Source organism: Pholcus phalangioides, unplaced genomic scaffold (genome assembly GCF_987345545.1).
Source record: "Pholcus phalangioides strain wild (caught in Gottingen) unplaced genomic scaffold, Ppha-v1.0 ptg000015l_1, whole genome shotgun sequence".
NCBI classification, from domain to species: domain Eukaryota; kingdom Metazoa; phylum Arthropoda; class Arachnida; order Araneae; family Pholcidae; genus Pholcus; species Pholcus phalangioides.
In genome coordinates, this window is record NW_028301608.1 from 43,104,694 (window position 1) to 43,130,787 (window position 26,094).

General features: G+C 35.6%; 1 protein-coding gene across 3 annotated transcripts; it reads left to right on the forward strand.

Moving 5' to 3' along the window:
* The first annotated feature begins 148 nt into the window (after positions 1-148).
* mRpL37 (mitochondrial ribosomal protein L37) lies at positions 149-10,890 on the forward strand. 3 transcript variants are annotated; one of them, XM_089243575.1, is made up of 8 exons: positions 149-221; positions 590-776; positions 2,312-2,409; positions 3,886-4,120; positions 4,314-4,429; positions 5,973-6,170; positions 8,039-8,184; positions 10,408-10,890. In XM_089243575.1, exons 2-8 carry the CDS (start codon positions 610-612, stop codon positions 10,675-10,677), a joined length of 1,230 nt encoding a protein of 409 aa, XP_089099701.1. In that variant the 5' UTR covers positions 149-221; positions 590-609; the 3' UTR covers positions 10,678-10,890. The 3 variants fall into 3 exon arrangements, with proteins under 3 accessions (XP_089099701.1, XP_089099703.1, XP_089099702.1); XM_089243577.1 differs by lacking the exon at positions 10,408-10,890 and adding an exon at positions 9,234-9,638 and having other exon boundaries at positions 157-221; XM_089243576.1 differs by having other exon boundaries at positions 180-462.
* The last annotated feature ends 15,204 nt before the right edge of the window (positions 10,891-26,094 follow it).

Sequence of the window (26,094 nt, forward strand, 5' to 3'; positions counted from 1 at the left end):
TCTGGGATTGAATTCTATCAAAATGTGCAGTTTAAAATTTCTTGTATGATAAATGAATTGGATAAGCATAATAAATTTCTTGTATGATCTCTATATAAACTCAGAGAAATAAATCGTTATATTTATGCAGTTGGAAATGTAAAATGTTGTCTCCTCGCTCTTTAGAACTTGAGCTTAATGTTTACAGTTTTTTTTTAAGGCAAGATCTTGAGAAATTTACGGTATCATAGATTAATATATGTGTCATAATATAAAAAATACAGTGAATACTCGATATAACGATAATCTGCGTATCGAGGAAAAATAATGGTTGTACAGGAATTGTCGGTATATCGAGAGACAGCAGTTTAATGTTCTATAGATATTTCAAAAACAAGACTTGAAAAAATATCGTTGTAGAGGGATTTATCGTTATACCGAGTATCGTTGTAGCGAGGTCTCATTCCATATTAATATATCAGAGTAATATATATCAATTGAAATGATTTTAAAAAAATTTTGGACCAAAATTATGCTTGAATATTTGTTGATGTGGTTTCTAGTTTGTGACATTGTCACTATACGCATAATTACTTTTTCTTATTCATAGGTAATTACTGGGAAGCAGTGATGCGATTCACACAAGTGCTGTTTAAGCGCAAGCCAAATCTAAGAAGGATATACTTAGAGAAATGGAAGGAGCAAGGGAAGATGCCCATAGCACCAATCGTTATACCCCCCGAGCTACAAGAGATGGGTGTCGAGATCCACGATGCTAGAAAGCTTTTTCAGGACAGGTGAAATTCTTTTTGGAATGTGTATCCTTTCTCTCTGTACTACGACAAACCGGGTATCCTCAACCTACTGCTCATGAGCTTCTAGGTGCTCACTAAAGCACCTGGTTAATGCTTGTAATGTCTTCATGGATACCCCCAATTAAATTGGTTCCTTAGCAGGGCTGCACTAGGAGGGTGATAGAGCAGGGCAGGTCTGGTGCCTCAGGGGAACAGTTATAGTATACTATATTTACTCGCTTATGGCACAAGATTTTTTTATTCAGTTTTCACTGCTTTAAAAACCTAGGTGGTCCTTTACGCACAAGTGAAGAACTTGTTGTGGTGTAGTAGTGCACTTATAATGTGATTCACATCATGAATTCAGTAATCCCTTTTTTGGCAATGTATTGGCCTTTTTTTTTCTTTGGTGAGAAAAACATCCAAAAGGTTGTTGAGAAGTTACCAAGAGTGAAACAGAGTCATGGTTTTCAATGTCTTTTTTGCCAAAGATTAATATCGCCAACAAATTACTAAAAAGAATAATACTATAGCTGTTGAAATGATAACAAGCAAACGGCAAAAACAGTAACAAACACACACTAACATTCTTAAACTAAATAATGGATCAAGATTAAGAATATAACATTTCAGACCAGATACCAGATTGAAAATAATAAAAACCGGGATTCTCTTTTAAATAATAAATTGGTCCCTCTTGATCTATATATGTTTATTCTATGTGTAAAGAAATGTTTCTTGATGCACCGTTAATTTTATTCCCTGAGCCAGGGGTTCTCAATCTTTTTTCACCCGTGGTGCCTTTTTCCCTTATCGGCACTTATCTGTGGCTCCCCAGAGCAGTGTGACAAAAGACTGATTCAAAGAAACTTTGTCAGCATCATCACTCCATGGCTCCCTGGACAAAGGTTGCCGGTGCACCAACTCCTCCCCAGCGCGACCCAACCCACAAGGGTAAAAGGCTTATATCCCTGGTGGGACAGAGCCCGGGTCGTGACTGGTCTGTCGGTGCACCAACTCCTGCCCCGAGCTTTTATGCCTTAGCTCTGACTTTTCGAAAATTATGCTAGTCATGAACCTTGTGTAACAACTTCAATGAACTGATTTTAATGATTGTCAAGTAAGGTAAGAGGCAAAATTTGTGGTTCTCCGCAATCTGGAAAGTGATGGAAAATATAAAATGTTTGACAGAAGTCAGGGAAAGATTCTACAAAGGAAGAGTGAAATTAGAAAAACATTTGGAAGATTAAAATTTTAAATGCTATTTCTCTCTCTCTCTCTTCAGTAGTTTCAGTAGGGGAAATTTTCAAGTTTTTGTCAAGAAAATAATCAAGTCAATTTTGCTGGAAAACCCTGTTTAGTGCCTTATTAATAACTTTTTGGCCTGTTGGGCCAAAATAAAAGTACCCAGTTAAAAGTGGCAAAAAAAACCCACATGAATATATATAATTATTTATGTATACTTGATGTTACATCAACTGTAAATATGTTTTGTCAGATTTTGTAATGTGATTAATCCAAGTTATTTTACAATTTAGTGAACCGCCAAAAACACAGGATCTCTTTAGATTTTTGAAGTCGTCTGACATTGCTCAAAAGTTCTATGTTTTTGATGACTCTACAAGAGTTACGGAGTGTAAGTAAGGCATTAATTAAATTAGTGAATTAAATAAATTATAAACGCAAGGCTTTTGAGTTCATTAATCTCTCGCGGTGCATGAAAAAGTGTTTATAATACATTTAAAACAAGAATTTTTATTAGTGTTAACAAGGTTTTTTTTAATGTAGTTTTTGGATCATATTAAGATGTTGATTTAATTAAAGAGAATTTTTTATCAATGTTTATGCTATAAGCGATTTTTAAGATTTTTGTCGTGTGTGGAATGGATCACGTTATGGTCCAACATTTTCAGATGTGTAAACAATATGTAACAAACTATGTACCTTCAAATACTGTTAAAAACTGCCTTGAAGCTATAAATTTTCCAAAGTTATTCTTTCCCATAATTCCTCATTGTATTTTAAATACTGTGAAATCCTGATATGTTGATACTCTGCTTACCGAGGAAAAATGTTTTTGTAGAAGGGTTACCATTATATATATATATCGAGTAGCAAGTATATTGTTATTATGTGTTACCAAGTTTATGGAGATCTCTCACAAATCCACCTTGTTAGTAATACTGTTAATAACTGCACATGCACCTCATACATATTCCTCTACGCAATTTCTAGTGAATTCATACATGCTAGAATGTGTGTTCTGCGTTGTATGTGTGGCCCCCATCATATTTATTTTATCAGAGTTGTGCTTATTTTGTGTTTTTGCTGGTGCTGCCATCTTCCACATTTTAAAGTGAAAAAGATTGTTAGTGCTACCAGGAAATGCACCACAAAAAATTAAATCAATTTTCTGATTTAAAAATTCAGTCAAAAAGCATCAGACTTCTGTGTACTACACAAAAGCAAAAATACTGACACAAATTCATTTACCTATGCCAGGGGTTTTCAACCTGTGCTCCGCAGAGCCCCAAGGGCTCCGTGTGCAACTCTGAGGAGACTCGAGGAAAATAATATAAATCATTAAATTTGATAGATAAATAAATAAAGGAGGTCTACAGGTTCTGCCATAAAATTTATGTACAAAAAAAGGCTCCTCGAGTCAAACAGGGCTCCGCCATAAAAATGATGTACTGGATAGGGCTCCGCGAGTCGCTGTCCTATACTTTTGGTGATCAGGTATTGCGAAATACTGATTTTTTGAAAGAGAAAAAACAAATGAGAAGTTTAAAATATATTAAAGGTGTGACAACTCTGAGCAAGATACCGTACACCGGTAAAACAAAAAAATTTGTTCTTAAAAGTAGGGTGACCGTTAATCTGAGGTTTAAAACTTTTCAATGTTTCATTGCTGTACCATTATTTTGTTTTGCAACATAATCATAAAAGTCATTTAGGCATTTGTAACACTATGCAATGAAAGAATTGCAAAATGCAATCTTCTCATGATTGATAGTGGCATCATGCTCGTATCATATACTCTAAATTTCATTTTTGTTTATTTATTGGGTTATAAAAAAAACAGGTAGACTCATATATGCAATCCTTTTAGGTGAAAACCAAATTGGTGCGCTCACCAAATCATTGTGCTATAAAGGTCTACCACATCCCTTGGATTCCCTTATTGGAGCAGAGAGTCTCAGAAATCAAGATCAACTGATACAAAATGTGTTGATGCAAGCGTTAGTGAGAGATGGGCAGATGGTCAGACTTCCTAATGTTTATGATAACTTTGAGCCATATCGTAGGCATCCTAGGCCATATGGTATTGAATACAAGAGAAAAGCGTAAATATTATTTTTAATTGTTCTTTACTTTTTAATTACCATGAAATGTAATAGTGTAATAATGATGGGAAAATTTTAATGATGCTATAAAAGAGTTTCACATAAGTAATGCTTTTAGGGGAAAAAATAATCTGGTAGATGTGTAGTTTTTGCTTGTAATTTTTTAACATGATTGTTTTTTTTAAACATTTAGATTTAACTTGATGGAAAAAATTGCCCTCCTTGCTGAGATGGGTTGTGGAAAATATGAAGAATCTGTTAAAAGGAAGAAAATTGTTGATGCATACATTGAACTACCCATGGAAAGAGGTGATATCTAACTTCCATCGCATGACATATTAAATTATGAAATTCCTTTCATGTTTCTATCATTATAATGTTTTGTTGTTCAAAGCCTTCCTTGTTGATGGGTGTGAAAACTTTCTTTTTGGTTTCTGACCTAATCATTCCATTATTGCAAAGCATTCAAACAATATCATGACTCATGTTTAAAACAGTCTTCAGCAACTTAACATTAAAATTGCTATCAAAAGTTATTTGCTTAAATACCCATTGATAATTATAACAATTATTCATATCGTCTGTGTGTGTGAAAATGTCGTGTGTCAAAATTCTCAATATTTTTATGCTACTAAAAGTTTTTTCATGTGTTTCGATGTTCTGTAAAAATGCCATGCTTTTGACCAATAGAACACCAGCTATGGAATTATTATAAACTGCCCTGTGTGTTGAAACCATTAACGCCATTGCTCCCTCTCAGGGTACCATGCTTACATCGCCATAGGACAGAGCCTGGGACATGTCTGGTCTTACAGTTAGCTATATTGCTGCTAGGTTTTTTTTTTCTCCTGAAAAGTGCAGTTCTTTTACATTTGACAGTTTGAATGCACACTGATGATATCAGAATGAAATTTGTTTCACACACCAAGAGAAATCAGTTGTATCTCATACAGTTTATCACAATAATACATTGTGTGTCCTGGACACATTTAAAAAAATAAAAAATCAACCAATTGACAAAAAAAGTGAGGTTTGCACTAAAATACTTATTAAGGCTAAAAAAATTTTTTTGATAAATTTATAAAAACCAGTTAAAAATTTCCCTCACAGATTGCACTGTATCATAAAAAAAACTTCAACAAACAAACAGTGCATAATTTATGTTTACCACGATTTGAGTTGCATAAAGCTACCACATTTCAATGTTAGTACCCTTTGTAGCTTTGGCTACATTCAAATGATGCTAAGATGCTCGCCTAAAGTACCAAAGGATGTTTAGAGGTGTCGTGAGTTCGATACCCGGTTCGTCCTTGTCAGAAATCTTTCCTGATGCAGGGGTACAACAAAAAACGGTGACTTGACCGCAGCAAAAAATTGCTACTGCAGGGAATCCCCCATCGAGGGGGTAGCGCACCAACCTCTTAAAGAGAGGTTCTGAAGAGCCGCGGATAAATGTCATCACGCCGGGAAAGCCACAGGCGGCATAAGTTTGAGAATTATTGCTGTAAATTATCAGTGTGATCGACCTTTCCCTAAGGGGTCGCAACCCATGCTTTGAGAATTACTGTATTATGGTAATAAACGTGAAGAAAGAAAACTCTCTTCAGAAAGTCGTGTCCAAGGATGTGCCAAAAAATTAATTGCCTCAGGCAGCAAAATTTATTTGATCAGCTCTTTACAAATCACACTTTTTTTATATCAATTGGTTTGTTTTTTATTAATTTTTAAAATGTGTCGAGGACTCGCCCACCCTGTACATTTCTAATTTTTGAACAGTTCACGTTTCCATCACCTCCTTTGTGACTACGTTCTCAGATGTTATAACCTTGTTTATTTAACTTTCTCATTCTAGCTGGTGATAAAGTTGTGTTCCAGCTTTCGAGTGATTTCCTGTTCACATGCAACCAGCCATTAGCTCCATTTGCTTCATCTGAAGAAGTTGAAAATACTAAAGATGTGGAATTACCTTCGATATATCCTATCAAACCAACTCTTGATCTTAATCAACTAGAAAATGATCCTTTAGAGCATGTTGCAAGCGATGCCTCAGGTATATTTATTCCACCATTATTATTCTTTTACAGTCTATGCTTGCTTTTATGAACCCCCATGGACTTGATAATTAGTTCTTAAAAATGAAAGTTTGTAAATGGAACAGACGATGCAGAAAATTAGTTATTCACTCATGATTATTTGATGATTTTCAAAAAAAATTCCCTTATTTTTGTTTGCTTTATTGTAATATTTTGCAGTGGTTTCACTAATCAATGATTTTAGCTTCCCTTTTGTCCATTCACTGGTGACAGTTGTATCCACAGCTACACTTTCTCTGTATAGTGTCCGAAAAGTCAGGCAATGTCTTTTCTTGAATTTCTGGCAAAGAGTGTACTACATTGTCAATGCATCTTCACTTCATGGTCAACCCCGCCAACAATTGAATGTGGATTTTAATGTTATGACAAATTGGTGAACTCTCTACAACTGATTTTAGACTGAGACTATGAGTTTATACTTGTTATGATTGTAATGTTATGTTTTTTTTATAAAAAAAAATTGCCAGAGGTATCCAGTCCATGAGGACAATGCGCCAATATTGCCATATGCCGATGGGGCCTGGATATCTTTAGGTTTGACGGTGAACTCTCAACCTATTCCCCCCCCCCCAAAGCAGAATGTTTTGCATTGTTCTGCAGAAAGCTCTCAGCTCACTGAAAAAATGTCCTGCATTAAAAATATCCATAATAGTGAATTCTTCCAGATTATCTTGTGACATATCTTACAATTTTCTGTATATTCTGCTTTTAGGCCTTCCCCCTCTGTTTCTCTGTTTTCTTTTAAGGCACCTAGAACGTCAGAATTAAAGTTTAATTTTTTATTGTAATGAACTTGGAGATGGCTGGAAAAATAAAATAACCAAAAAAAAAAAAAACTGAAGAGAAATGAAGTTCATAAAATAAAGGGTTAATAGAAGGGAGAGTTTGTAAAATAGAGCAGATTTTATCATTAGCTGTGTGGCTTGCTTTGCTGTCTGGAACAGAGGACCAGTTTGTAAGAAAGAGCATGTTTGTAAAATCGTGTGCCGACTGTATTTTCTTTTCCTTTTGTCTGAAAAATGTTTGTATCAATGATTGGTTCTTGGTGTTTTGAGTTATTTTTCTTTATTCAGCACAGTCATAATTTTATTTTCACAAAGTTTATTTTGTGAGGAATCACAAAACTGAATTTCTTTCTCTGCACTCGTAATATGAAGATGAAGCACTTCGACAAGGATAATGCTTTTAACAAGGGATGACTGTCAATCAAATAGTTTGACAAAAGGTTTATCATTCCCTTTCGGTTTTCTGTCAATGTGCAGAAACAGCAGCACTTCGTCTAAAATTTAGAAATGAGCATGGAAGATGAAGATAAGAAACTGCCCAAGTACAATTTCAAAAAATGTCTAATTCAGCTCTTTCTTAATTTCTGATACAGACTCCATGTGTTTGAGTTGGTGAATCATCAACAGAATTTCTCCTTTCCCATGTGTTGCATTCCCTATTTTTGGAAGGAAAATGACCAAAAGCAAAGTTTGTATCAAAATTGTCAAAGTTAAATAAAAATCATCAAGAAAAAGGTGAAATTATGTGTCAAATGTGGACATATGCTCACTTTAAACATTTAATTTCAGAATTTTTTTTTTCTTTTTGACTGAAAAACAAATTTAGCAAGTGTGGATTTAACTAGTACTTTCACCGAAAACAAGTTTCTCATTTTAAGCGGGTCTGACTGTATTTGGTATAATAATATAAGTTTGATTTTTTGAATCAACTTTTTTAAGATGCTAGGATCACTGTCCTGTACAATGTTGATGATACCCCCAAATGTTGTTCCATTTCTCAAGCTACTAGTGTCTGTGCTGAAATACAATTTCTTTTATAGGTGCCATTGTTCCCAAAAATTTCCACATCCACACTTTGCATATGGTTCACAAAGATGATACTGATTGGTTTCCTGTTCAGAAGTTGTCAAAAGCAATAGCTAGTTGCTTCTCTTTTACAGCTGAAGAAGCCAGGCGAATTTATGGAGTAAGCATGCATAAAAATTCAAGTAGTAAATTTTTTTCAAGCTATCAAATGATTAGATTCATATTTTTCTCCTTTTTGGTATCAATTTTAGCATCAATTTCAGTTTGTTTTTTATGCTTTAAATACGGTGATACATTGGCTAAAGAAGATAACTCATTCCAAAATTGTCGTTTGTTAAAACCGTGATTTTTCGTAGGTTTCTATGGGAAGTCGTTTAACTCATTCCAGAAATGCCATAATTTGAAAATAAGTTTTATAAAACATTAAAAAGCACTGTAAAAAATACAAATATTGACCAAGAAGGCTCAAATGAGCTGCTTCTCATTTGGATGAAGGACAATTTAAAGGAAGAGGAAAAGTTGAACATATCAGGTTCATGAACAATGGGTGAAAAAAGTGTGTGATGTTTTGTGCTATGTGGTATAATCAGTGCATTTCTCTCTTACACTTGCAGATGGAAAATATAAGTTTCTAGCATACCCAGATTGTTCAGTTTAGTAAAAGAGTCTTACCATATACACGGAAATCAGTAAAGCTTGAAGCTTTTCACTTTTTTAATTTTTTTTTAATGCATTTTCTTTTAACTTAATCATTCATTGTTCGTTTGAGTTAATTGTTCATTTGAGTTAGTTGTTCGTTGTTAGTTGACTTTGATCCAGTTTTATCAATTCTTCTGATGATGCCAACCACTAGTGCTGAGGAAACGTTGAGAACTGACTCAAATGGATGACGGTCTTCTAACCCGAACAAACAATTTTCATCAAATGATGGCTGTGGAAACCTTATCAACTATTAATTATTAATTTCACATGAAATGGCTCAAAATCTTTCTGAAATAGAAAGTTTCACACACATCTGGAAAGTGATTTAGAGGTGAAATAAAATCTGATTTGTGTGAGTGAGTGAAAATTACTCATTGGATTCATTTTTATCAATAAAAAAAATTTGGCAATAATCTTTTTAAGAAAGATCAACTATAAGATTTTCCTATTTATTACAGAAGCTTCAAATTTTGATATCTGCAATTTTTCTTCTTTTCATTCATCTAGTGATGACCATGTTACTTTCTCATTGTGTTTGAAATATTCAATCTTCAGGTTCTCATGGGCTTGTGTACAGTGGATGTAAAAATCCTCATTTAGTAGGGTTAATTAATATTTCATACCTTCAATATGGTTAATCTTGGTTTCCAAAAGAAAACATTAAGACCAATGTCTCGTGTTTCACAGTGCATGAAATATTGCAACAGATCTGCTGTTGATGAAATAATGACAAAATGAAGTGGTGCAAGGGACATGTATTCTCCATTAAAAAATTATTTTTTTAATGTATTCATGTAAAGCATGAAAGAAAGATGGCATTTTAGTCATAAAATATGAAGAATTTATGACTAAAAAACATATTTAATGAATTTTCATGATTTAATTAAAGAGTATATGTCACTTTTGCAATTTACTTTATATTTGTAGCAAATACATTAAAAAAAATATCTTTAAAGACAGTTTTTAAAACATATTCCTAAATGCATATTACTGTCACAATTTGTGTCTTTTTATTCTAATAAAAGTGGTGAAACTCTTGTGAATAATAAAATAAGAAAATATATAGTGCTTTTTTACCCAAATATAGTTGGCCCCGCTTAATGTGATAACGGATAAGTGAATACCTTGCTTAAACTAATAAAAAATCCTCCGGCACCAAAATTTTTCCCATGTAGACAATGTTAAATTTCCCTGCTATATTGATGCTTTAAATGTCAACTGTTAATACATATCAACCACTATACTTATACTGTTTTCATTGAATGAAACATTTGGAATTAATAGAAAATGTGTTACACTAAGTTAAAATATGAAAAAGAAAAAATGAGTGGGCACTGGCCTCCATGTATCCAAGTTTTCTTCAATGTGTGCATTTAATTATTTTATTTTTGTTCTCTTGGGCCAATAGAGGGCACTAACTTTCCTGATGCAAAGTTAAAATCTTAGGTATTGTGATTATTGTAATTAAATATAATTGTCATTTCATTTCTTATGTCTAATTTATTCGACAAGCTTTATTAATATTGATCCTTCATCAGTTTCAACATAAAAACTGTACTAACATGGTTCCTAGCATAATCATACATCATGTGCTGAAATCCTTTATGTCCGATTAAGCAGGCGGACTGTATATTGTGTTCATGATACTGATATTTTGAGATAAATTTATTTTTCTTTTCAGAAAGATGTTAAAGAAATACCCAGGCCAATTAGTTTACAATGTATCTTTTCTGATGCAAAGACTTTTGGTTTCGTAGCATATCAGTTGAATACACTAGACTTATTGGATGACAATGGCATAAAGAATTTAGCTTGGTATGATGGCCCTCATGATTTATACGAAAATATTGATTCCATAAAAGGTGTTCAAGGATATAATAATGCAATTTTCCCTACAGTTTTGGCCTTGTATATGAATGGTGCTCATCCTTTGAGTTTTCCATTTAGATAACATACATATTTTTTGTATTTCAACTGATAATCATCCATTGAAGATTATGAGTGAAGATTGAACTGTACATTACATTCACATCATGCATTGAAGATCACACTATACCTCATTTTTGAGATCGTTATGATATTTAGCTTCTTTTTTTAAGAATAAAGATTAATGAGGGGAAATAAATTTTTCCTGTTGATATTCAATAAAGGTATCAAGGTGTCAGTAGATGTTTTATTATTATTTTGTTAAATAAACAGGTTCAGGGCTATTTTGTTAATTGACTTTGTCCTAGGGCTGTAATGGGATGGATGTTTCCACAAGTAATTAGTTTTATTAGATCTCATAAAGTTCAGGATTCCAGTTGAACCTTCGTAACTACAGCACTCTTAAGTTTGTAAAGAATTTATGAAATATATTTCTGTTTGTTATTGTGCTGATTTCAAAAATCTGTAAATATTTGTTAACAGAAGCTAGCTTAACATGTATATCACTTTTTTTTTTCTATTCAGTGTATCCTAAACTTATCTCTATTTTCTAGTGCAAGGAATATAGGAAATGCAGATTAGATGATTCTCTTGCTTGTTTAATAGGTTCATGTCTATTAATGTGGAAAGAATTTGTGTTAATCAATTTTCAAACAGAAAATTCTGTGATTGATAGAGTCGAACAAATAAGTTAATAATCTTCTAAAAAATTTTCATTTTGAAGGCTTCAAAAAGAAGTTCCGTGGTGTTCTTCCTTACAAATCATAGTCCACACCCCCACTGCTATGATGGTGTACTACACAGCTTTAGAAATCGCCCCACAACAAGGAAAAAAGCATTTCCTAGTTTATAGCAGAATTGCCAACCTGTCCCCTGCCATGATAGTAGGAGTGTCGCACAGATCTGAACTAGATAAGTTGATTGGCAATTGAAGTTGTATGTTTTCATGCAACTTGATTCATATGCTTTATTGAAATCCAAAACAGCTTGATTTATTTTTTTTTCTCAGTGATATCAAGGGTGCTGACATACCCTTTCAGGCACTGGTGCCACAAATGTGTGGGTTGCTTTTCTTACTGAAGAATTCCTTTTTCCTTTTGACCTCGGGTAGTTAAGCCCTGACTTATCAGTGTTTTCAATATACTTTTTTGAGTATCTTTTAAAATGCAAAAACATTTTGAAAGTTTTAAAAAATTAATTCTCGGGACTGAAAGTGATAAAGCATTGGTCGGGGGGTGGGGGGGGCGAACGCGGCCAGTCGTCCCGCCTATACGTGATTCAAGTGCATACGCAGGCGAAAAAGGGGGGCGCTCGCAAATAGCCTGAGACCCCACCCAGGTTCTGGCACCTATGAATGAAGTAAAATTATTTCGCGGCCATCATTTGATGAAAATTGTTTGTTCGGGTTCGAAAACTGTCGTCCGTTTGAGTTAATTCTCAACGTTTCCTCAACACTGGTGGTTGGCATCATCAGGAGAATTGATAAAACTGGATCAAGAGTGAAGTTTTCAGGAGTCTCGGGTTGTATTTACGCACATGAGTGGCTTAACACACTATTGTTTTGCGATTGGTCAGTTGAACAATAATGTATGTCAAGCCACTCATGTTCGTAAATAGAACCCAGACCTGCCAACTCTCCCGATTTAAGCGGGAGACTCCGGATTTTTCATCCTTCCTCCCGCTCTCCGGATTTGTTAAAATTTCTCCGGATTTTGGCAGAAAATTAGATTTTACGCGAGCTTTCACGTTGTCGTGGCGTCAATAATTACCATCGTCGTTAGGGAAAATATCCATAAAGGACAGCCGTAGTCATTTCCATTGAGCAGCCGTAAGAAAAAGTCTCTGTGACCGCATTTAAGCAACTGGCAAAGACGCGACTTTGTTTTCGTAGCATTTATCAGGGGGAAGCCCATGGTTGCCGAAATTCCTGTATAATCGTTGTTGTATTCCATTAACAGTCGCGCGGTAAACACGTTTTTTCGTCCGCAGCTTTGTAATTTGAATTTTTTTTAAATCGTTTCTTCCGATTAAACATCTTCAGAAAGAAAATATAAAACTTTAAGCTATATACAGCTAAATATAAAGCCTTTAAGAATTCATATACCCAAGATTATCAATCAATGATAGCATCCACGAAAGAAAACCCATACTTTATAGACAGTATGTAGATGTGAGTGATTTCTCTATTCTGCATGGAAAGACTGGCATGGAATTATATTCTTCTCAGGGGCAATGCAGAACTTGCCTTGAAGAGGGGGGGGGGGAATGTAACTTTTTCTTAATTTATTAAAAAAAAAAAAAAAATTTTGAGCGAAATTTTTTTTTTATGAACTTTTTTTTGATCGAGTCTCTCCCCGGATTTCAAAAGTTGGCACGTCTGAGAACCTGAAACTCCGGAAAACTTGACTTTTGATCCAGTTTTATCAATTCTCCTAATGATGCCAACCACTAGTGTTGGGGAAACGTTGAGAACTAACTCAAACGGACGACGGTCTTTAAACCCGAACAAACAATTTTCATTAAAATTATTTCGTTTGAATTTGGTGCGTTGATTTTGTAGGTTATAAACTGTGCTGCTATCTATCAGCCCATATGGAACGGTTGAACTCGTAGTTAGATGGCAGCAAAAGCTGTATTTGGATTGTGTTTGCAAAGTTTCGATTTCCCAATCAAGCAGATGAATGATGAGGCGTATTACCATATTTTCATGTGTAAATTACCGCGGATATTCATAAAAAAAAACTCCGGGGTTTTTCTTATCGCGGAATGCATATTGTTGCTCATTATTTGACCTTTTCGCCCCTAGAGATTGGAACAGAAATTTAATCTTTAAAAAATGTAATTTATGAAAAAAAAATTATTTACAAAAAGATTTATAAACAGCTCTTACAGCATGTACATACGAATTCAAGAATCTGGTATACAAAATTCTCAGAATTTCCTTCCGTTTGTAATAAATCCTATCATTAGAAGGGGGGGGGGTGAACTTATAAAGATGTGGAAAAATGAATTTGCCCAAGCGGCACCTGCATGGCCCTCACATCCTGCAGCAGGGCCCCTAGGTTGGGACCTTTCACGGGCCCCTTTATGGTGAATTCATAGCGTGAAAAAACAAAAAAATGATGAAAAATCCCGGCCCCAAGGCTGGAGCCTTGTCAGCCCACCCCTTGTGGGGGGCCACGGGCACCTGATGTTAATCACAGCACCTGATCCCATAATGGAATACCCCTGTGCACTCACGAATGCCCCTGAGTGATTCTTGGCGATCCCCATGCCTTCAGATGGCTTTCGGGGTATTTATTAAACAATCGAGAGCAATCTCTTCCTCCTTCAATTCAGAAACAAACAAAATTTGTGAAATAACACTCAATGTCTGATAATTTGTCAATGTCCTCTGTTAGAAAGCACCGTTTTAAAAAAATGTATACATATCTTGAAAGCGGTTCTGTTTTGGTTGAAAAACACAAGTGCCGTTCATGGTTGCTTGTTGGTGTAGAGCAGGCATCTTCAACCTGTTGCTCGCGAGCACCACTTTGCTCCCTGAAGCACCCACAGTGCGATGTTTTTTTCCTGCATGACCCCCCCCCCCCTCCCATAAATAGAGCAGGACTCCTATAGGTAAACTACTTAACCACACACCAGCTGCGTTCATATCGCCATACAGCAATTTACTATCGATCGATTTGGCTCAAAAGTAAAGGCGCTACCTATCGGTGGTCGGCTGAAGTTCTGTAGGGAAAATAACTTATTGGATACGTTCTTCCCTACGATTGAACCCGCGGAGTAGACGGTAAGTACTCTTCATTGGTAGTAGACGAAAATCTTACCACTGCACTACTTGGGCACAGGCTCCCTAGTCTGGTATTTCTAGCGGACTCTCCTTAGGCGGCGATAGTCATTAAAGACCGGGGTGTAGCACGATAATGAAAGCTGGGGGACATGATGATGCCAATTCATATGTATGCATATACCGGCTCCATTGACACGGGGGTGGCATCCACTCTTGAAGTTCCCGATACCAAACTTTTTACAGACTCTTCTGTAGTGAATTTATTGCATGAAAAAAAATAGATTGCAATTGCCCCCGGCCCTAGGGCAGGAGGCCTGTCAGGTCCAAATTTGTGGGGGAGGGCCCATAGATTTCTCAAACTTAAGATCTCAAGTTTACAACTTTAAACTCTTTCAGAAATTCTCGGCTCATATTGACTAAACCACCTCCTCAACCAAACCGAACTGATGCAGCGCCACACACACTCCTGTCGGCCTGTACAGTTCTAGACAGCGCAGCATGGCCCCCACATTCTGAAGCTGGGCCCCGGTCAGACTTCAAGGGCCCCTTCTGTAATTAATTTATAGCGTGAAAGAAACGAAAAATGATGAGAACTGTTCCATGCCCCAGGGCTAGAGCCCTGTCAGGCCCCCCCCCCCCCCACCACTTTCCATGCAGCGCAGTTATTCAAAATCGTTTTTTAATCAGGCCATTCTCTCATCTGCTGCCTGAACAGTCCGTTAAGTCTACGCAGTTTTACACCACACCCGTTCCGAAAATTCCAGGAGCCAGAACTGCTCAGTTTTTCTTCAGAGGATTTCCGGAACGTGTATGGAGCCCTTTATTGTTAAAAAATCATGCTGTGAGGTCCACCAAATATATTAACCTATGGGTCCGCCTCAGCACCGGTTCTGGACATTTTTCAAGTGTAAGCGAATGATATATTGGTGATAAAAAAAAACGCCCCTCCCTTCAGTTGGTGCCTTAAAAAATCGGTCCCCTGTGCGATGTCATAATTCATCTGAGATGCTCAATTTTGCTTTCTCCTTTCCAAAATGAATAATCTTCCATTCTATTTCTTTATTGATTTTAATATGTCTTTCGAATTGAAAATAAATATTCCCTCAATTATTTCTTGTTCAGTTATTATTCATTCAATTTAATCAAAAGATACCTTCCACCCTCCCTCCCCCCGAAAATAACGAACACTGACTCCCCCCCCCCCTCGTTTTTCATACTATAAACTCACACAAGTCCTAGCCTCGGAGATTCCAGTGAAGGATGTGGACGGCCATAAAAGGGATGTACACATTGTTCGCTTTTCTTGAATGACTCTGTTGCCAAAGAACATTGGAGAACACAAAATTATTCACTTCAAAAACTTGTCTTGTTTCTTCAATCGCACATGTGCTTTTTACGAGGGCAACGAGCACTATTGCTAAAATTTACTGTGGAAATGGCTACTTCAACATTGAAACATAAAAATTTCATAGACATTCCTATACAGGGTGATTCCCAATTTCTCGCATTTTATACTGGCGAACCGTTGATCCTAGAAGCATACTTCCAATTATAAAGAGTATCCAAGCAACGAGTAAAACTCAGAAACGTTATTCATGTTGCGAAGGCTTGTATAGTTATTGGAATATAAGAGTTAACTAAGTTAACTTTTTATACGGACAACTTTATCCTCAACAACTTAATCTGAAAGTTTTTGCCCTGTCTCTTCTGAGGCCAACAAAAAAACGTGCAAGTTTTTTGATGTTTCTAAGTGTAATATTCTCTGAGATATTTCAATTCATAAATCTGAGAAAAGTTTGGAAAGAATAGCATAAAACTAACGAACAACGCATTTTTCCCTCATTTATGCTGTTCTTTTCCAGCTTTTCTCTGATTTTTAAATTCAAATATTTCAGTGAATATTGCGCTCAGAAACGGGATTTTTTTTGGCTTCAGAAGCGATAGGGCAACAATTTTTAATGAGGTTTTTGAGGACAGGGTCTTCATATAAGAAGTGAATTTTTATATTTTAGTAACTATACACTATCACCAAACCAAAAGATGATGCTCACTCTGTTCCCAAAGGGAGTATAAGCGGTTAAGAAGTAATGAGCGGTAAGAATTCTGGAAAGTAATAACTATACAATCCCCTTCAATATGAATGACGTGCATAGGCGTACACAGCATTTTCATAAGGAAGGGATGGGGTATTTCAATTTTTTTTTTCTTCTGAACGGGAGTGGTTAAATTCATCAAGAAGAAATATAAGTATATTAAGAAATATACTTTATTTCTCCTCTAAGGTTAAATTTTTTCCTGCAGAATAACACTATAATCTCGGGGGGGGGGGGGGGTACTTTTCGTACGCCAATGATGACACATCTGACACACGGTTCGACACTAAAATGCGTCAAAGGGAATTATGGTGTACTTCCTTCCATATGCTACTTCTTCACTAAAAACATGCAAATTTCATCAGACGTCCACGGGTACGGATGAAAATTTGTCAAAAGTACCTTAATTGTATTCAAAAATAGTAAGCATCATCTCATTAAAATGAATGAGAACTTATTATAAGCTAAAATATTTTTCCGCCAGTCCAATTATACCCGCGAAAGAAATTGACCAAAATTTATTTTGGAAGAAACTCGCTGATGTCTTTTGGTTGGTGAACCGTATTTTTGTTTAAAAACTGACTGCCACGTTGGAAGTGGTGCAGTTGCCAAGAAAAGGAAATTTAAAAACGTTTTTTCTTGATTTTGTGGGGGGTTTTTTTTTCGATTTCTCTGGCAACGTTCCTGCTGACAACGGGATTAACACTACCGTGCATTTCACGACAGAGTTCATCCACAGCTACGTGGACTTCGCAAGACGATGTCGCATGTTTAAGAAAAAAAGACGTCACCGTCTCTCCTCCGTTGAGGCTTCGGAGTTACGAAATTTAAAGGAGCTCTGATCGTTCCATCAAAATATATACATTCAAAAATAAATTCTTCAAAGTAAACAGAATTCGGAAACGCGCATTTTCTTGAAGGAGATGGAAAACAAATGTGGGAAACACGTATTGACAGTTTTGCACTCGTAAACAATAACATACGTCTTTCTTTCCCCAACTCGGAATTAAATCATGGATCAAGCTCTTATTGAAAGTGTGGCATGACTTAACTGCTAAAAACCCATCGGCGTGTATGGCTTTCTTCCCTTAAAAAAAACCACAATTGAAAACATACTGTATTTATTGCGGAATCATGATCTGAAGACGAAAGATGGGAGATGCATAATTTTTCCAGAAGTGGTATCAATTATGTTATTTCCTTTTCTTGTGTTCAAAATTTGAATTTCATGAAAACTTGCACTATCATGTTAATCGCTAATGATAGATCAGAGCAGTTCAAAGGTAAGTCATCGGTGTATAAAATACGAAGCATACAAAAAGGGTTTTTTTTCCTTCTCTTTTTTAATATTTCAAGATTTTAATTCCATGTCGCAAAAGAGTACTTTCAAAAGGAAAAAGGCTGGTTTTTGTTTTTGGGGAAAATAGAAAATCGCTCGTTATGAATGGTTTCACAACGCGTGGGTCATTGGGACTTGGTCCCACTATATCAGACGGGCCCACAAAATTACTTATCTACAATATTTTTTTTTTGTTACATAAAATATCGGACTCGAGTCGCTCTTAAAAATTCTTTGAAACTCCGAACTCGTTAAGACTCAAGAGTTAGACTGAGGTAATTCCTGAGCTTTTACCTTTAGAATATATAAGGCAGGCTATTTCCAATTTTATTTCCTGCCAATCCTTTCATTTCACAATGGACAACTCCTTTTCATTTCATAGTTTAACATGAATAATTTTCTTGCTGTTTGCCATGGATGCGTAATTAACTGAAAGAATAAAAAATAGAGCGAATCAAAGAAACTGATTGTGAAAAAAAAATCATACGACTGAACGAGATGGAAAGCATCAAACCAAACGGGAACTTATTTTAAAATAGGTTTTTTTCCACATTTATAAAAATCGGTTATAAAAAGATTATAAGTGCCGATAAAAAGATGTGCCAACGATAAAAGTGTCATAAAACGTAAAAAATTAGTTCAACCGTTATTGGAGGTCAGAGGCGTACAGGAGGCGGCAGGATCGACGTTTGAGGAGGGAGCATAAGAAATTCCTTCGAGGGAAATTTCAAGTTATCAACCTTCAAAAAGCATTTTAATTAACAGATATTGGTGAAAATAGCATCTGTGCTGTGTAATACCTTTCACAACAATTATTTTCGGACATCGATAAAACACAGGCTAAAACGAGAAGACAACAATCCACCTTATTTCAAATAACTATACAATATCAGCTAGATGGCATACAAAATCGAAACCGAAACCGAGATCCATGAATTTTGTATGTGGAAAAGAGAATGATGAAAAGATAAAATATTAACATGTAGGAAACCATAGATATACAATATGTATCTTGCCGCCCTTAAGATAGGACTGTCTGAAAAGATTTTTCTTTCTTCACCTCTATTACCTTGATGAAGTGGTTCCCAAAGTGTTGGTCACGACCCCCTTGGGGGGAGCGTGTGTAACGTTGATGATTTAATATATTACGAGAGAATTTCCTAAATAAAAACGTTCTGATGGAGTAAAATATCAAACCAATATAATAATTCTTCTCTGAAGGGAGAGGGTGGTCCCATAGTGGGCGCACTTGTTTACATTTTTTCATGCGGGTTAATTGAGGATTAATTGAGCTATTTAGCACATATCTATCATATAACGCATTAAAATTTTTACGTAAAATTTACTAAAAATAATATGAAGAAAAAATTTATTCAATCAAGTATCACAAATGTGTTTTTACACATTTTTATATATACGAGAAAACGTGAAAATTAATAAATAAATTTTTATTCCAAGTCCAAAGACAAAATTTATTTATTGAAAATCCAAGAATCACTCTCCTAATTTCCTAGTTTTTGAAATCGTGATTGTCGGCCTTATGTTGCTTACATGTTGTTAGGTTGCGTAAAGAGCGTAAATTGTTTTTCCTATCTATTTATTTATACGTTGCAACGAAGTAATAGCCCTGAGTTCATACGTTTGTGAACAGAGGCGTAGTACGCAGGAGAGAACATAGGGGCAAGTGCCCTCCCCAAGACGATAAAAAATTAAAAATATTTCAGTAAAAAATTAAAATATCGAAAGAAGATACATTTATAATGTATGTTATCTTAATCAATTTCTGTTAATTTAAGATGCTTTTTGAAGGTTAGTAGCTCAAAATTTCTCTGGGAGAGATTCCTTGGGCTCCCCGAACCCAATGTGCCCTCCCCCACACTAAAGGTCGATCTTGCGTACGCCAATGCTCGTGGCCAGGGTGCAGGGTATTGTAATGTGGTAGGTCTCGTGGTACGCAAATTCTACCACGTCATTCATTATACCGCTTGATCATTGTTTGGCTCAGCATAACCTTGATGGTCTTTACATCAATTAAAAACAAACTCCAATCCGAATGTGCATATGCGCCCTCGAATGAATAATAGCACATATTGCAGCAAATCCGTCGGAAAAAATCAGAAAATCGTTTTCCAAAAACACCCTCAACCACATTTGCTATTGCGATTCAACAGCACATTCTACGATCAAAAATGCTTGTTTAGGGGTGTCTTATATTACCTCTTAAAGTTTGTCCCATGAATTTAGAATCATCCTGTATATTTGTACAGTGAGAAAGACATCAATGAACTAGAAACACTCTCGCCACCTATCAGATAAAACAGTCGCAATTCTTCGATTGAAATTAGTAACCGGATTTTGATAAATGTATCATATAAAAAAAAGCGATATGATATTAGTTAATATTCTATAAGCAATAATATTAGTTAAATTATCAAATTTGCCTCGAAATTTCAACAGTTGATATATAAAATGTTAACTATTACCATGTCATTGTTTTTTTCACGCGGCACATTAATCAAAATCCGGTTGCTAATTTCAATCGAAGAATTTTAACAATTTTATTTGATAGGTGGAGGAATGGGTTCTAGTTCATTGATGCGTTTCTCGCGCCTAAATACGTATAATACTGCACTGTATAATTGTTTTCATATTTTCTGGAAGGCATATTTTTGCTGATGAAATATTATTTTTACCCGTTTATTGATTATGGACAAAAGTGTCTCAGAAAGGCGCCATTTTTTCATGGTGAATAAGTTTACAAAATATGGCTGTTTAGAGTCTGAGAATGCTTCCATGTACACAGAGTTTATTTCTGCGCAATGAAAAAATTCCCTATATTGTAGCATGTTATGCAGCATGTTATTTTATCATTCCGCACAGATATCGAAATTCTGTGAGCAAAGAAACAGGTCTGTGCAGGTGTAATAAAAGGCAATGTGCCTTATTCGGGGGAAAAACAATTAAAGGGCTCATTTCATTTAAGAACATTTTTCCTTTTTACTGCGAGCATCTCGGTGCTCATTCCCCCCCCCCCCCCCCCAAGACTAAAATCTTCGGTGGGCGACGTCCTCTATAGTAAATTTATAGTGTAAAAAAAGAAAAACAATAAGGTTTGTCCCGGACCCCCCGTGCTAGAGCCCTGTCAGCCCTACCATTGCAGGGATCATAGTGCTAGGTCCCTTCTAATATGAATTTATGATGGGAAAAACAAAAATAGACATTTTTAAAAGATACCGTTAAAAAGGGCATTTTTTACGTTTGAATGTTGTTGCGAAATGATTTGTTTTCTCTTCAAACAAGGAACCCTTTTTATCTGATATACATATAATATGAACACAATGTTGTTAGAAAATTATTCAGGAATCAATTGATAATTTAAATGGTCAATGTTATTTCCTAAAATATTCGAGTAGGAGGTTTGAGGTATGGCCTCCCAGGTTGGTTCTTAGAAGTAACTTCCTGGAAAATGCCAGGGGTTGGTTAAGAAAAAACGTGGGCGAATCGATGTTGACATTTAACTTTTGAGCGTGTTTACTGTGAAAAATCGTCAAGAGGTTTATTTCAGAGTACGTTATAGGAGGTTATTTTAATTTTAGTAAATGAGACTGTGTACTCCTTTTTTCTCAACTCTTCCTTTTGTGCGTGAAGCGGATTCACAAACCATTAACGTCAGTTCGATGCAAGTAGAATCGGTCTTGAGACAGTGACGTAAGGCACTGCGGGTGTGGCGCTTTTAAAAACGAATGTAGTATTTCATCTTGATTAGCTGCCAGACGAAGATTCACGTTCGTGATGGTACCTAACGTCACGAGAAGGTAGGTCATAAACTTATCCCAAAAAGATTACCCCTATCAGAACATAAAAACTATACATGTATGGGGGATTCATCTTAAATTTTAAGGTATTTTCTCAATAGTTGAATTATTAAATGGTAAAGACAACTCGTTTTCAGTCTATCAATGTTTACGTATAGTATGTGTGAAGAAAGGCGCATTTATAGTTTTGCCTCTTGACTACTCTTTCCTGGAATTCGCCACCCTGTGTTATAACACGCTTGTCCTCCTCCCACTCCTGCAAGTTAACCTGTGTCTCTAAGCGCAACACCATACCAAAGACATTTCTAGTGTGGTATTGCTCTAAGTCACTCTTTTGGTCACTTCCATTCTCACCACTCTCCAAGTCACTCTTTTACTCATTCACACGCTTGCATACTCTTTGGTCACTCACATGCTTACACACTGTTTTGGTCACTCACATGCTTACACACTGTTTTGGTCACTCACATGCTTACACACTGTTTTGGTCACTCACATGCTTACACACTGTTTTGGTCACTCACATGCTTACACACTGTTTTGGTCACTCACATGCTTACACACTGTTTTGGTCACTCACATGCTTACACACTGTTTTGGTCACTCACAAGCTCGCCGCATACTCTCTAGATCAGCAGCCCGGTTTCATTTTTTTTTTAAGTGGAAGGCACAGTGAAACACGAATAAAGGAAAATGAATGGTAAAAAAGAAACTGGCCAGTCACTCACGGCCCGGTATGAATGATGTTAGGGCCCCGTGTTTGAGAAACACAGTTCCAGATCACTATTTGGATATTCACATGCTTGCACACGCTCAGTCCTTTTTTTTGCTCACTCTCTAGATCAATTTTTTTTTCACTCATTGACCTACTTCCTAGCAGTCGGGGCAGAGACGGATTTATTTAAGGGTTATGCAAATTTTGCCGCCCATCTCCCATTCTACTAATTTTCTTGGCCACTAATTTTCTTAATTTGCTGCTCCTGGGCGGCAAGAGGGGCGGCAACTGCCTGCTAAGCCTCCCCTTGTAAATACGCCACTGTATGTGAAAATAAAACACTCACACACACACAAGTGACTTCGAGAATTTTTTCAAAACTTCACAAATTTTCAAAGCCAAAGCCTGTACATGTCTGGAACCAGGCATAAAGGTGGCCTGCTCAAAGTGGTTTTCTGTGGTTTTCCAACTTCAATGCGCGAATGCGCGCGAGACGATCTCCTATTTAAAAAGGTCTCTCCACAGAGAGCGCGCGCACGCACACGCACACAGAATTACAATATTTGAAATTCCGAATTCAGAATACAGATAGCGTCACTATATATATAACAAACATTCCTGAGAAATACACTTCACGTTTAGGTTCACTTCATTTTCTCTCTTATATACAACACATGCTCGCACATTTCAACACGTACTCATTCGCTAGAAATTACATAGAGTAATATGGACGAAGAGCTAGTCTGGTTTATAGTGGTAGTTTATAAAATTTTCTAATAAACAAGCGGCGGATGTCGAACTAATCGAAAAGTGAAGTTTTCTTAAATTTTGATTTAAAAAAAAATAAAATACCGTGTTCTCTCAGTATTGGTTTTTATTAACGCTGGTCCGATTTATTGGGTCGGTTAATCGATCAGTTTTTAATCGCAGTTAAACATTTTAGTTGAATTAATCGAGTCGATCCATCCGATTAAAATTCGAGTAAAAAGTTTGTAATTTGACTTATGATTTATCTAACGAAACCGATTAGATATCCTAAATTATATTGTACCGATATACAAGTGCTAACACAGCCTTTATCTCATCAACTGTCCTACGACGCGTCGTAGAGATATTTAGAAAAATTCTCAATAGGCGTTCCAAAATTACCCTGAACCAGTTTTGAGAGTGAAAATACAGTGTATAAGAAAATAAAAATCTCTCTAAATTTTTGTACGGTCCCTCTTATGCTCTAACTTCCAATTAGAAACTTGTTGCCTTGTCTCTTTTGAGCCCGACACAAAAAAAAAAATATTTATTGTTTCTAAGTGCAATATTCACAGAGATATTCAAATTCGAAAAACGGAGGAAATTTGGGGGAAAAACAGCGTTAAATGCGGAAAAACCGTTTTACCTGCACCTGCATTTAACGGTGTTCTTTCCCAAATTTCCTCCGTTTCTATGCATATTTCACGTGGAAAGATGGATTTTTTTTTTTTTTTTTTTTGGCATGAGGAGAGACAGGGCCACAACTTTCTAATTGGAAGTTAGAGCATAAGAAGGACCGTACAAAAATTTAGAGATTTTTTTTATTTTCTTATACACTGTATTTTCACTCTCAAAACTGGTACGGGGTAATTTTGGAACTCCTGCTGAGTATTTCTTAAATTGGAATCATACCTCTACGACGGACGGTTGATGAGATCTCGTCATTGATGAGATGAAGTCCACTGACAGTGAACACTTAACAGTTACATTCTGTGTAACATTTCGATAAGTGGTCATATTTAAAAACATTGGAATCAATATTTGGATCAAATTTTTCGGCATTGGGAAATAAAAGTCATTCAGCGAAAAACTGTGATAATTTCAGTTTCAAATTTAATTTGATGGGAGTTTTAGAACCAAAAAATTGAAAGTTTAGGAAACCAAAATTTATTGTCTCCACTATAAACAGTTGTTCGTATTCTTGGAAGTACAGAGTTCCTCTCCTCAAATCCCTTCATTTGGGAGGAGTTTGAAGGAATACAACTAAGAGTATGATCAAAAGTAGTTTCGAAATCAGTGACTAACCTAAAATAATCGATTTAAAATATAAAAAAAACAAGATCACAAAATGGAGAAATTCCAGGCTTTTCAAAAAAATATGTTCAACATACGAGTAATAAATTGCTTAAAAGTGATAGTTTTAACTTCTTAGTCTATTCCTATACTTGTTAACAATCTAGTTAATAGATGTGGGAATAAATCACGTTTTTTTATAGCATCAATTAGTATTATATAGTTACGAAAAATATTCGATTAATCGATTGAAAATTTTCGATTAACCAGTCAAAAGTTTTAATCGATTCCCAGCATTAGTTTTTATTAGAATTTAATGAATTTAAAATAAGAAATAGAATATTCTCATAATTTCAAACTTCGATCGCGGTTCACGAAATCGTTCAAAAAGAAAAAAGTTCAAGAACATTGCCTTCGTGGTGAACACAATCTGAGAAACATTTTCAAGAAAATCTTCACTATATGAAGATGGCGTATGAGACGACTCAACGCCATCTATAGCAGAAGATCCTCCGCGCGAAGCTTTGACGTCACTGAAGAAGTCAATTTCACGTGTAGCCATTGGATATAGCGGGCCGACGCATGCGATATCTTTACCTTTTTTTTTGCAGTATATCCAATGACTATAGGTGAAATGGACTTCTTCAGTGACGTCACGAACTTCGCGTGGAGGCTTTCTGCTATAGATGGTGTTGGATAACCCCAAATGTCATAGGATCGTAATGCAGTATAGCTATTTTTTTTTACTCTTGATGTATTTTTTACTATTACATGGTACTACGAGATGAGTGTACAATTTAGAGTAGCATTGGGTGTGAAAGTTAAAAAACTATAATCATTAACTTAATAAGCAATTTCATATTCCTCTTCTGAAACTTCACCTATGTACTACGTATCTTGCTAAATTGTAAGCCAGTTTTGATGAGGAATCGTGGGAAAAGAATCTGAATATATGTTTCCTTTTTTTTCGGACTACTGTTTGAAGATTAAAAAAAAATTACATCGTATATAAAGTTGAATTCCGTTTTAACGAATACCTTTATAGCGAAAATCTCGTTTTAACCGGCATGTTTCTATTCTTCCGTATAAGTTTACATAGGAGCAATGCAAAAACCTAGAATTCCTTTATAACAAAATTTCGTTATAACGAAGTGATTTCCCCAGTCTCTTAGAGTTTGCTATAACGGAATTCGACTGTATATGTTACGATAGATGTGATAAATCGGTTATTATGCATACTTACCAATCGTCTTAGTAAGTTTGATAAATTTATCACTTTTACTGGAGAATATGCATAATACCCAAGCATCATTGATAAATTTGAAATTTACGCATTTTATCTGTGATTACGCATAATACACTAGTGTAATTGGTGAATTTTATAGATATGAAAAAAATTCCAAAGGAGTCTAGTATGTGTGATGAGTACAGTCGATACAATGATAGCAAATCGTTCCCCGATATAATAACACATGTGTGAATGAATTATCATCCATAGTATACCATATAGTGCGATTTATTATGTTTACCAACGACTTGATGCCTGGGTATTATGCATAATTGCCGGTAAAAGTGATAATCTTTCCAGCACTTTATTAAATTTACCAATGCATGTAAAAGTGATTAATTTAGGAAAATTTATCAAAGTTA

Bases quoted from the DNA above. Each gene is read 5' to 3' on its own strand.
- mRpL37 (XM_089243575.1), top strand. From the start codon at position 610: ATGCGATTCACACAAGTGCTGTTTAAGCGCAAGCCAAATCTAAGAAGG. The intron at 6,171-8,038 runs GTATATTTATTC...TTTCTTTTATAG, and splicing joins TGTTGCAAGCGATGCCTCAG to GTGCCATTGTTCCCAAAAAT. The intron at 8,185-10,407 runs GTAAGCATGCAT...TTTTCTTTTCAG, and splicing joins AAGCCAGGCGAATTTATGGA to AAAGATGTTAAAGAAATACC.